At 31.4% G+C, this 13677-nt stretch overlaps 1 protein-coding gene across 4 annotated transcripts in view; it reads right to left on the bottom strand.

Moving 5' to 3' along the window:
- DPP10 (dipeptidyl peptidase like 10) overlaps positions 1-13677 on the bottom strand; it is a 1197668-nt gene that overhangs the window by 432122 nt on the left and 751869 nt on the right. For all 4 annotated transcript variants that reach the window (XM_036237031.1, XM_016124277.2, XM_016124278.2 and 1 more), the window contains exon 2: positions 12854-12968. In XM_036237031.1, the coding sequence (XP_036092924.1) occupies positions 12854-12968 (115 nt within the window). The remainder of the gene's footprint in view (positions 1-12853; positions 12969-13677) is intronic.

The following is a 13677-nucleotide window of genomic DNA, read 5'->3' as shown; positions in this document are numbered from 1 at the left end:
ACAATTCCAGAACTACAAAAAAAAATGTTTTTTTTAAGTATTCATCACTTTTATAGTTGTTCTCTTCAGTTAAAATGTTTCCATTAAGTTCTCAGTTTTACCCTCCCAGAAGCACATTATCGAGTTGCTTCTTACAGTTTATAAAAAGAATTCACTCATAAGTCTCCTTTTGAAGGAAGGGCATTTGATGATATTGAATTTGTAAGGTCAAAAAATGAATTACACAAATAATAATTTATAAATCAGTCTTGTCAATGAAGGAAACTTCAAGCAGCTTATCGTTTAGTATTGCTGTGAACGGCAATACATCCATTCAAACAAAAGCACAAAAGGAATTAGTGCATCACAAAACATCTGCTTTATAGTCCTGGAAAATTACCTTTGTTCTTCTTGGCATGCTGCATTTCCTTTTCCTATTTCTTTCTTTAGCCTTTTCTTATTCTGTCTAAAATCTTACTGTGGTAATAGCTAAGTTTTCTGAACAAAGAGTCTAGTCCATTCCTCATCAATTCTCACTAAAACCAGTTTCGATTCGGATTAAATCTGTATCTTATAAAGTCTAAAAAATACATTCTTCGAATTGAATTTATTTCTGAAATCAAATTATCTTCCAACAGATGTTCTTTATTTCTCGAGTAGATTTCCAGAATGTGACTTTCACATAGAAAGCCATATTTTAATTACAAAAAAATGCATTTACAAAATTCAACTATGGAGGAAGTTACTAAATTCTAACCAAAGCTATGTCTCTACTAAATAAAATAATGGGAACAGTTGGCAAATAAGTTATTATATATTTATTTATGTGTCTTTCTCCCCCCTCCCTCTCCTATCCCTTTTTTCCCCCACCACACATGGGGAGAATATTTAGAAAATATATATTAAATACAAAATACTGAAATATAGATCGCAAGAAATTTGCCTCCTACAATGCATTCATCTTCTTTAAGGTTCCAAACACAGTTATGAACCTATTCTCCCATTCTCTGTTCTCAAACAGGAACAAGCCATACCATCAATTTCCACATTTGTAAAGAGAAAGATCAGGACCAATTTACATTATTGTCACCTGCGTTCTAGGGACTCTAAATAGACTTCTCAGGACAGGAGGCAGGGGGAAGGATGGGGCTTTCCTGGTTAGTACTCTTCAATCAGAACAGAGAGCTCTGCTTTGGTGCATTTGACTTCTTCATATAGAATTTTATTAGAAGTACTCTGCATCCACTGGCATGCACAGACACATACACACACAATATAATAAAGTAGCTTGCATGTCTAAGATCCTCTAGTTTCTGTTATAGTACTAGTTCCCTTTGTTTTCAGCAGAGACTCTAAATCCTCATCAAACAAGAAATGCACTTTCAGGTTCTGAAGGGCTTATTAAATTCTACCTCAAACTTGTCATCTTTTTAGTAAATAAATCAAGAACTTTAGGATTTACTTATAGGCTTAATTGTTAAATTGGTCAATTATTCAAAATGCTAATCATTCTTAAACCTCTTTCTGAAACATTTATTCAAATTAACATCTCCTGAGTTTGAGTAGAAAACCTATACATGAGAAATACATTTACATAATGGACTTTCATTTGTGATAAGTAAAGAAAAATGACACAATAATACACACACACACATACACACACACAAACCCATGGAATTTTTATCTTTTTTTTTATCTTAAAGTGTTATGACCCTACTTTGAGCCTTTGAGGCCTTACATAGCCCGGTTTCGGTTGCTCCCTCAGGTATGTTGTTTATTTCAATCACATTACCATGAGCAAATTTTTGTATCATATTTTCATAACTTTCAGCATAATTTTGCAGAGTGTGATTCATAGAAAAACTGGTGAACAAAAGTCCTAGAAGTTGAAATTTTATTAATAATAATGTTATTATTTTTAGTGATACTATCCTTTTCCAGTGGGTAAAATTTTCACTCTTGTTTCAAAACCAACAGTGGATGAAACATCAGGCATCTTATAGTCAACTACTGTCATGCTATTCTTTAATGTCATATATGCTCAATTAAAAAAAAATCTAGTTTCACTTTAGAATTTCCTTGAGACTGTTTAAAAAATGTTAAATAAATTAAATTTTAATATTTGAGATTTTTTATTTGTGTATGGTGAAATCTGAAGTATGGTAAATAAACAAATATACATACACACACAGCGGGCACACGCACACACACACACACACACACACACACGCACACGCACATATACACACTTTCCCTTTATACTGACATGATGGTTGTGTCAAGAAAAAGCATGTGGGAAGTTGGTTGAGTTATAAACTGAACTAAATCACTTTTTTATGGAACACCATATTTAGTGGAAGGAATGAATAACAAACTATGATTATTCAGATTTAAGTATTCAACCCATTGTGAAACAATATAGAAGCACATACGAAAATCCTGATGTCTTCTATTCAGCCAAACAGATGTGCAGAAAATATAAAATTATGTCCTTCTTTTTACTATTTTTTAAAAGCATATTTTAATTACATCATGTATATTTACAAATTGTTTTGTTATTTCTATTTTAAATGAATTAATAAGCATTTTAGAAAAAGTCTCTAAAGTCAGAAATTAACTTTTAATTTCTAATATAGTAAATATTGATAGATACATTTCAAATATCAAAATAATATATTTTTGGGCCCTCAATAATTTATTAGAATGTCCCAAATTAAGCTCTACTATGTGTGTTTTATCGTTTACAGTAACTTTATCGTTAAGTTTATAGTAAATATTATTCTAGGTCTCTAAATATGGAGACTTTCTTTTTGGTTTGATAATATTACCAAATATAATAATCATACTCTATTATATTACTATTACTTTCATTGTCAAAAACTTGCACAAAATACTTTTATGATATTCACTAATTTTTAATGGAAGAGTGAATAACTGGATAATTTTGTTACTGGTCAATAATTACTAAAAACACAGTTTGTACTGATAGTCAAATACTATACATGCTATAATAAGTGTAGAGAATTGTGTAGATGTTAAGTATATAAACTCTATGCTCTACAGTTTCACATTCAATAAAGAACTCAGGTGATCACAAAAGGTAGAAATTAATACACATGTAAATTGTGTCTGTAAAGTTTGTTATCAGAGTGATGTCAGTGAACATGGAGGAATAGGCGGCCCCAAGAGCCACTTCCTCACAGAAAAAATAAATATTAAAAATCAAGCAAAATTCTCAGAATTAACTTTGTCAAAATTCTGAAAACAGTCAATGGTTTACAACAATTAAGTAAAAACTGAATCAAGAAAAAGGCAACTTAAAAACAGTAGAAAAGCTTTGTGGAATTTTTATTTGCTATTACTTCAATACCCTCTCTGTCACAATGGTGATCTTTATAAGTTAGTAGTCTACATTTCAAGTATGGGACCCTGGTCCCTGGGTTCTGGAGGAAACAAAGCAGATCTTATTTTCAAAGACTTCTGTTTGCCTCTCTAAACTCTCTGCGGGATACCTTAAGGATTGACACAAGGCACTTAACTTTGTTACACCAGACTTATATCACTCAGAGAAGAAAATTAGTGAATATTCATCAAAAACATTGTAAGGCAAATGAACAAGCCACAGACATCTGAGGAAAAAGATATTGTTAAGGCATAAAATAGAGCACCCAAAGCTTGAAAGGAAAAGCTGAGGAATTTTTTTCTTTGGGAAATTATGCATTGAAAATGCCTACATATACTGGAAAATTTAGAAAGCATATCCAGAGCAAAATTCATGCTTATAAAAGATCTGAGGACACCCTAAATTTTCACCTCTGCCTGAACTCTAGTATAAGCAGGAAATGAAGGCTAAAGTAGAGTTGTAAATGACCTGGTTAATTGTTAAACAACTATCCAAGTACAGGACTAATCTGAAAAGAATGAAAGCGTTTTCTTGTTCCCTTTATTTTTCTTCTTTTTTGTGTTTGTATTTTTTTTTTCCTATCACTCTTTTGGCTCATAGCATTCAAGAAATTCTTTGATAAAGACCACATAAGACAAAGAATATAGACTTTAAAAAATAGTTCAGAAATTCAACTAAACAAATGAATTAAAAAACAATACCTATAGCCTACAGGAAGCAACAAAAATACACTTCAAAGGCCGAGGATTCTGATTTCCAGGGTTATCACATTATAATATTCAAAATGTATGGTTTTCAATCAAAAAAGTTAAAGCATGCCAAGAATCTAGAAAGTATGGTCCATTCTCAGAAGAAATTAACACAAACCAATCCTAAAGAAGTATAGATAATTTACTTATTAGTCAAAGACTTTAAATTGACTGTCTTAAATATACTTACAGAGTACATAGAAAAAAAAAAACATGGACAAGAAGCTAAAGGAGACCAATGTATTAAAAAATAGATAATAACATTAAAGAGATAGAAATTATTCTTTTAAATCCACATATATTCATGAAGTGAAATGTACAATGACAAAAATAAAGGGAAAAACAAATATCTTTAAAAGTATTTAGAGACTTCAATAACCCAAATATAGACTAGAATATCTAGATTGAAGAATAATAAGAGAATACATAACTTTAACAACACTATTAATAAGTAAACACTGTATATATACATATATGTATATATCTACATATATGAATATATACACATATATAAATATAAATATCTTGCCACCCAACAACATCAGAATATATTTTTTATTTATTCTCCAGTATATCCATTTTTAGGCCATAAAACAAGTCTCAATAAATTTAAAAATATTGAGATCATCAAAATATATTTTCTGAAGTCAATAAAATAAAGCTAAAATTCAATAATAGAGAAAAAACTGAAAATTACCTATATGTGGAAATTAAATAACACTCTTAAGGAGCAATGTTTCATGAAAGAAATCACAAGGAAAATTAGGAAATACTTTGGGGCAAATGAAAATAAAAATACAGCATACCAAAACTTATAGGATAAAGTAGAAGTATTACTCAAAAGGACATTTATAGTTATAAACATCTCCATTAAAAAAGAAAAAGCTCGAATTAAAATCTAATTTTACATGTAAAGAAGTTTAAAACAGAAGAGCAAACTAACTGAACTCTAGTAAAAGGAAGAAAATAATAAAGATAAGAGCAATGATAAGTAAAATAGAGAATAGAAAATAATAGAATCAACAAAATCAAAAGATAGCTCTTTAAAAAGATCAACAAAATTGACAATCCTTTTGCTAGGGTGACTAAAATAAAAGAAAGAGGATACAAATAATCAGTCAGATATGAAATGAGGAGTGTTACTAAAAATCTTACAGAAATAAAATGAATAATGAGAGAATACTATGAACAATTGTATGCCAACAAATTAGATATCCTAATAAAATGGGTATATTTTGTAGAAACATGCAAACTACCAAACTTACTCTAGAAGAAACAGAAAATCTAAACAGACTTATACAAGTAAAGAAATTGAATCAGTAAAAACAAACGAAACGAACAAAACAAAACAAAACAAAAAACTTCCTCAGAACAACAGCAACAATAACAATCCAGGAGCAGATGGTTTCACCTGTGAATTCTACCAAACATTTAAAGAACACCAATCCTTTCAAGTTCTTCCAAAAAATGAGAAGAGGAAGGAAAACTTACTATCTCATTCTATCAGGTTATAATCATCTTGATCTCAGTCCAGACAAAGACAATATAAGAAAAGAAAACATAATTTTTCTTTATGAATGTAGATGCAAAAATCCTCATTGAAATACTAGCAGAGAATGGCAGAATTTTTTTAATTTAGCAAACCAAATTCTTTAGCATATCAAAAGTATTATGTGTCATTAACAAGAGCCATTCACTTCAGCAATGTAAGGTGAGCTCAACAAACAGAAGCCAAAGTACCAACACATTAATAGAAAAAAAGAGAAAAAAATATGATCATCTCAATTGGTGAAAAAATACATGTGACAAAGTTTTTAACTCTTTTTTTCTATAAAAACATTTAAAGATTAGGATTAAAAGGAAACTTTTTCAGTATGATATACAGCACGTATAAAAAACTCACGATTAGGATGATAGTCAATTATGAGAGACTGAAAGTTTTCTTCCTGTGTTCAGAACAGGACAATGATGCCTACTTTCATCATTTGTATTTAACATTTTACTAGAAATTCTAGCCAGAATAATTAGGCAAGAAAAAGAAATAAAAGGCAGCTAATTGGAAATGAAGAAATAAAGCTAACTCTATTCAGACATGGTATTATCTTCTCTATACAGAAAACTCCAAAGAATATGTAATAACCTACTACAGTTAAGAAGTAAATTTTAGATAGTTAAGGGTACATACTCAACACTCGAAAATTATTTGTATTTCTATATACAACAATGAGCAATAAAAGAAAAGATATTAGGGGATCAATTCTATTTACAGTAGCATTCAAAAGAATAAAATACTTAGGAATAAATATTCCCTTTAAAGAATATACAGAATTCATTCAGGCATTTAAAAAATTAAGACACAGACTAAAGCAGGACTCATTTTTCTTTTTTTTTTTTTGAAAATGTTTCTTGCTTATACTTTCCATAGGTGCAATCATATATCTTAATCTATAATCTATATTTTAGTATTTAAGACAAATTCTAGAGCCAATAGGGCCTGGGATAGCGACCTAGCTTCTCCATGTTCTAATATGTGTAACAAACACTTTACAATAACTTATAAGACTCAACTGAATAATGTAGAATATGAAAAAAATAATAGTATCTACTCCATGTTCATGGTATAAGGATAAAATAGTACATGTAAAGCACGTAGTATAATATCTGGCATGTAACAAGCAGTTAATAAATAAATGTTACTTATTAAAACAGATTCTCTTCTGAGTCTTATAAAACTAAACATAATCTAAACTAAATCCATTATCTATCTGATTGAAGAATACAAAGAAATGAGACTAAGTAAGAAAATCAAATCTGACTAATTATTGAAATGTAACTATAAAACAAAGGGAAAAAAATAACAATTCTTAGTGTATTAACTCCAGAGAAAATTATTTTTTATTCTACATCGGAGATAAAACTATTAGAATAGTAACAATTCATGTTATGGGAGAGGGGAATCTGTTAGAATTTGTCATTGTTTTCTCTTTGGCAGTCTGATTATATCTCAGTAATACCATATTCAAATGTATTTATCTATGCTATTCTTGGGCAAAAAAAGCAGAGACTATTTAGCTTATGTCTATAAATACAACATGTCTCCTTTTCTTAATTCAACAAAATAAACAATTTGCATCTTGGTTGATGTTGATGTTTACAAGTGAGTAATGCAAATTTCTAAATCTGTAAAACATTATTTCCTCTCATGAAAGGGTAATGGGATAGTTTTATTGTTGCTTTGACATTTTAAAACACAGGTCAGTTGCTTAAATGACACCTTTTAAATTACAGCTGCCAAGAGATTGCTTGTAACATAATATAACATGACATTTTAACTAACTATAACCAGAAGCTATTATTTTAGTAGAACATAACAGTAACCGGAATAAATTCATTTTGAGTTTTTGCATCACATAACAAATCAGCCGTCACCAGTCCAATAAAGTACTTAATTTTATCGAACACTTTCAGAAAAAGTCTCTCTTTATATATATATTTATAAATAGGGACAGATTAATCTTTTTTAAGCCTTATGTAAAAATCTGGTGTATAGATAATAGGAAGAGAGAATTCTTTACTTCATATTTGTAGGCACACATGAAGGAGAGGGCATGAACTCAAGTCAGTTTGATATCAATGTCAATTGAATCACTTTATCATACTTCTGCACAGATTAGGTACCTAAGCCATACAAATTTTCCTGACCATAACTGTATTATTTAAAAAACTGCTCTTTCTTTATATTGGTGTGTTATAAGAAATAAATGAGATAATTTTGCACACACACTTTGAAAATACATGTAAGTGGGTATTTCTTCAGAAAAAAAAAGCATACATCCTTAAATGTTAATGTCCACTTTTGTTTGCTTGTTTGTTTCTGGAGAGGATTGCCTGAATTCCTCTAATTCATCTCAACTTTCTTAGTTCCAAATCTTGACTCAAATGAACTATTTGAGCATATCTTCATGGATCAAATCCTTATCTTATATAAAGATTTACCTAACTATCAACATCAAAGTGGCAACCTCAACCTGTCACCAACATGACATCTGAACCTAGTTTAAAATTCTTACTATTAAAGATGCTCCTAAGAGTGAAACTGAAGGTATTTGCAAAGTGGAGCCAGACAATCCTTATTAAACTCATCTTTAACTAAGATCCAGTAGAGATCTTTTCGCTTATATATGAGTGCTTGGCTTCTTTCATATCCTGATAGACATGTAAAGACCAAACCAAGATGCTCACTTAGAGTACTAAAGGAATGAGAAATTGCCTAAAGAAGCAAGAGCTAGAGCTAATGAGGAAGGCACAATTTCTATGCTTTACAAGTTTGTCTTTAGTCCATCATGATAGTAAATTAACTTGATGACCCTGTTTTGACACTGACTGATTACAGACATCAATCAAAGGGCAACAGGTCACTGCTGCTGAAAACTGGTAGAATATACACAGTCCACAGGTGGCTATTTCAATATGGCAACTGAATTAAAGAACTTGATCTATATCCTCTACAAAATATTTTATAACTCATAAAAAATGCATCTCTCTTCTCAAAACAGGTCCAAATGGGTAACTGTAATGTGTATGAAATGTCTCCTGACCATGGTCATTCTTATTCTACGTATTAAATATAAATATGAGACTGCAAAGTAAATGCATAGCTACATAAGATTAGTATCCAAAACTTTAAGCATGAATGTCCACTCATATGTTTTTAGAGAAGAATTATTAATCTTATAGTTACATATTCTTTAAATAAGCACGGGTACTCTTTTTTTTTTCTTTAAACAAATTTAATGCAAACAGAAAAAGTGGGCTTGATCAATACATCTAAAAATGTCTGCTGTTTAATCAGAAAAATCGGGGCGCATAATTTGTTCCTTTCAAAAAATACTTATTAAGGAAATACTTGAATGGTTAACCCACTCTTCAGAAATAATTAGGACTTTTCTTTACAAGGCAGGGAAGTTGCTGACAATCTTGGAAATTAAGACACCTGTGTCAAATTACTTCTGTAATAAAATTTGCAATCAAACCAAAATTACAATGAACATGTGTTTTTCTGGTTATAGACTTGCATTCCTTAACACTTACCTGTAAAATGTGATGCTATTTTGAGCAAAACAGTTTCTAAATCATGTCTTAGACTAGAAAACTTCTTGCATGCTTTCTCCACGCTCCCCCCATCAAAAAAAAAAAAAAAACCATCAACTATATTTTCAAGGTAGAAACAGCTTAGTGAGAGAGCACATCAGATTTAATCTGTTGCTATATTTGTTATGAAATAAGCCATTGTTATCATTGTTTTTGTTTTTTTAAATTATTGATATTAGAGCTGTAATAAACTTAAGAGATTACTTCCCATTCTGGCAAACCAAGTATGCCCTTTTCTTCAACAAATGCTTGAGTACAAAGGTGGTAACTGATGTTCTAAAAGACATATAGCTATAAAATGCATATGAATTTCTGACTCTCGTCCTTACTGGAAGCATTGTTCTGGAGTCAGCCCTTTGACCTAAGTTCTAGTATCTTATTGGACCGGTAAGATTCATATCTTACTGAATAATTTCAAGATCAGAATTTCCTCTCCTGACATGGAATCCCCTTCCTGGCTGAAAGTTTCTACCTGCCTGAATGATTTTACTTAAAAAGCTGAGGCTTAGGAACATATTGGTGGACAAAGGCAGGATGAAAAGTTGGGTGGTAGTGTATATTATCTTTCAAGTTGGAGGTTTTCCTTGTGGGTCTATTCGAGTATAGCTGCAGGGTCTCAAGCCTGAGAGTGAGAAGAGAAAGGCTTCATGCAATTAGACTATTAGAGTGTGACCACAGACATGTACAGACACACATGCTAAATAAAAAGTCTACATTAATGGTCTTAATGCATTCTAGTCCCCAGAACTAGAAGTTAAACAATTTTTTTTATTTTTTTCTTTCTAATGAGGGAGGCAAGATTAGGAAACTTCTAAGAATAATTCCAGGTTTACGATTCAGGTCTTGGGCCACAAACTGTTAGGGTTCTAGCCTTATATTTCACTCTGATGTGTTTGGTTTGAGGCCTTCATGAGGGTCATACAACTAGGCTAGATTTGCCTGCTCCTAACTCAAGCAAACTCCTTACCACTGGCATCACACCTACTCACTTCTTCAATTTTATAATCTTATAGGCCCCCAGTAAGTTTACAGAGAGTACAGAAAACAGGTTGTGTGCTTCCTATAGCAATACCTTTTCCACTCCAAAATATTGACTTTTATTTTTCATTTCATAATATCTCTGCAAAAATTACTAGTGAAACCTAAAGACATTTGAACAGGTGGCAAGTGAAATGTATTTAGTAAACTGTACATTTAAAAAAAAACTGCCATTTCCATTTAAATGATTAAGCTTTTGGTTTGGGGACATTGAGTTGTTGTGTGTTTGTGTAGCTGAGAAAGGAGGGGATTGGAGGTGATAGTTACAATGCATTGGAGTACTGGACAACTACCATAACACTTAGAATGTTTTAAGAACTCTATATTTTTCTATTGATAAAGGACTAAATGAATGAAAAAACAGAGCTTTGAAAGACTGACTCTAGATTTCCATCTGATGTAATTTAACATCAAAATTACAGAAGATCTATATTCCTGAGAGATTTTATATTTTCTTTTGGAAATCTCTCTCATGTAACACAGTGTTTGACATTGTATCTAATGGTCAGTAAGAACTGAGTAATAGCAATCATAAGATGAATAGCAGCAGGACTGCTAGATACTACTAAACATGTGAAGTATATTATTGCATTTATCCCTCATAATAATACTATAAAGTTGGTGCTATATGTTGTGCCCATAATACAGATTAGTTAAGTGAGAAACAAGACTAAATAACTAGCCAAGTGCTCAAAACTATTACATTATAGAGCTAGAACTCAAACCAAGGTGTGTGTCTTGCCCAAAGCCCTTGCTTTAATAAAAGAATGAGTGAATGGCTTAATGAGTGCAACTATGCTGTGTTTTTATATCTGGGCAACTTGGAAAGGGTTGAGTAGAAGGAGTTTAGTTTAGTGAATGGCCAACTCTATAAAGTCTTTGTTATATCAAACTCTTAAAGACCCCAAAGTATCAGTGCGGCCTCAGAAAGTAATAAGAAAATCTGAGAAAGCAAATCACTGGGAAACAATACCAGAATCAGTATTGAAGAAAGTTTAAGAGAAATATACAGGCAACATGGCACCAATTTTCCCCATCTGGTTAAGAGTCATCAATAGAAAGCAGTAAAACTAAGTCATTCATTTTTTAATAATTATGCTAAAAATGCTTATGTTTAAGTGAAACACTGTTATGAACATAAGCTCAACTTCCATTAACAAAAACTCTTGGCATTCTGCAGCAACTTAGAGCCATCACATTGCTCAATTACACTGTACTGCAGATGTACAAATGAGGCAATTAAAAGAGGGTTCCTGAAGACAATACTGGATAAAACAACCAGCCTTTACCAGTAATATTTTTCTTTCTTTTAAAAAAATGTTTTCTTTCCCTTTCCTCCCTCCTAACTCCTTTAATTTCTTTCTCGATCTTTTCTAATATTAAATAACAACTATAAGCTATATTTTTGAGATTTTATACATTTCAAAGCCTATATTATGACCAAAGTGGAATATTTCACAAAGTACTACATTGGAGCAATTGATATTGCCACTTGTATAATTAGTCTTCATAATTAGTTGACTAAATGGTTCTGAAAAAAAGCTATTGTTAACCATAATTTGTATATAAAAAAATGAGTTGAACATATTTACGTAGCTCCTTAAGTAACAAAGCCAAGGCAGAAACTACATAATACATACATATTGTAATGGAATGGAAACATGTAACATTCAAAAATGGTCTATAGCTTAATACTAGTTGATTTTTAGACTAGCTCAATCCTATCCCAGAAACGACTCTTTTTTTTTTTTTTTTTACGATTCTGTCCTATGTCAATTTTCACTCTTTGAGGAAGCTAGTTGGCTGGGTTGTAGCAGCACACAAAATGTATGTGTTCCTCAAGACAGCTTGGAAATTTAAAAAAATAAGCAGCCTTTTTCTACCTTCCATATTAGCACTTACTAAAGAGTAGTAAAATTTCCACGTATTGAAATAATACCCAAAGAAGAATTAAGCCTACTGATAATTTATATATTAATGTTAAACATTTCAATATAAAGAACATAGTCCAAAGATTATTACAAGGGCAATTTAGAATGATTCTTTAGGGAGAAACTCAGAGTATAAAAACTATAGGGAAAGAAAGAAAAGGAGAAAGAAGCATTTCGAAGCTTAGCTCATTCTCTTTTGATATAATCCTCTGTGTTCTTCTGTTCCTCCCTTCATTGTCGTTACAGTGGGCTTATCATCTATATATGGGGACTTTCAGACTCCACTCCCTCATCTTCAACCCACAATAAAAGTCAAATGGTCCTGCATTTATTAAACTGGCAAATATCAGTCTCTAAGTAGCAATGGAGATCAAATATCTTGGCATTCTCATTGTATATATTTTATATTTCAGTTTCTCAAAAATATTTTGCATGAAATTTGAACAAGATTACTGTGCTAGCTGAAAAATATTTGGTTATATGTCTTATTTCAACCAATGCAAATGCACCCTAAGATACCATATAAGGATACCCTCTTAAGGCATCTGAATGTGAAATTATTATCCACATACCATTATAAGAGAGGAATAAAGACAGATTACCTGGGGTTAAGAGGATGACTGACATAGTGATGAGTGAGCATACAACTAAAATCACCAACAGGGCTATAGCAATTCCTTTCCAGTTTCTCTGTGGAGGACTGTTACTTCCCAGTTCCTACCAAGATAGAAAAAAAAAAGTTTCACAATTATATATGCTCCAAGAGAAATGTATTCATAAAGAAATGATTCAGTGCATGGCACAATCACAGTTTGAAAGCTGACTAGAATCCTTTTCCTCTTCAGTAGCTCATTTAATTATTCAAAGGTGCATATATTATGGCTGTCTTTTGTGGGGGGGCAATCTTATTTCTCTAAGAGATAAACCAGGAGAGTTTTATGCCTACTGTCCAAAATGTAGATGATTTTAAATGCACTGACTATAAACACTAGGTTGATAGCCAAAGTACTCTGCAAAATAAATATGGAAATAAAGTGTGTTATTTACATTTTTTCTTGCTACAATGGAACTTACAATAAAGATTTAAATATAAATATTCCCAAAGCACTATAGACTAGGTTTCTAACTGGATGGGGAAAAAGATTAGAGATGGGAAAATCATTCAAAATGCTGCTCGCTGCAAAGCAGTGCACAGTTGTCAACACAACATGTCCTGTTTAAACAGTTCCCCCACCAGTCGTAAAAATCAACAGGGTGTAGTAACTAAATTAAATGAGTGCTTCTATATCAATGGTTAACAGCATCCTCTCCCTGGGCAGCATGCATGATATTGTCAAGGAGGTAAGATTGATGGATAAAGATAAAGTCGAGCATCTCTCACAATGCATATGAGTAAAGCTTTTCATTTTCAGATGAGTCTGTGTTC

The sequence above is a fragment of the Rousettus aegyptiacus genome, unplaced genomic scaffold (assembly GCF_014176215.1).
Source record: "Rousettus aegyptiacus isolate mRouAeg1 unplaced genomic scaffold, mRouAeg1.p scaffold_m13_p_2, whole genome shotgun sequence".
NCBI classification, from domain to species: domain Eukaryota; kingdom Metazoa; phylum Chordata; class Mammalia; order Chiroptera; family Pteropodidae; genus Rousettus; species Rousettus aegyptiacus.
The sequence above is the reverse complement of the archived record's forward strand: the minus strand, read 5'-3'. Positions and strand labels throughout refer to the sequence as shown.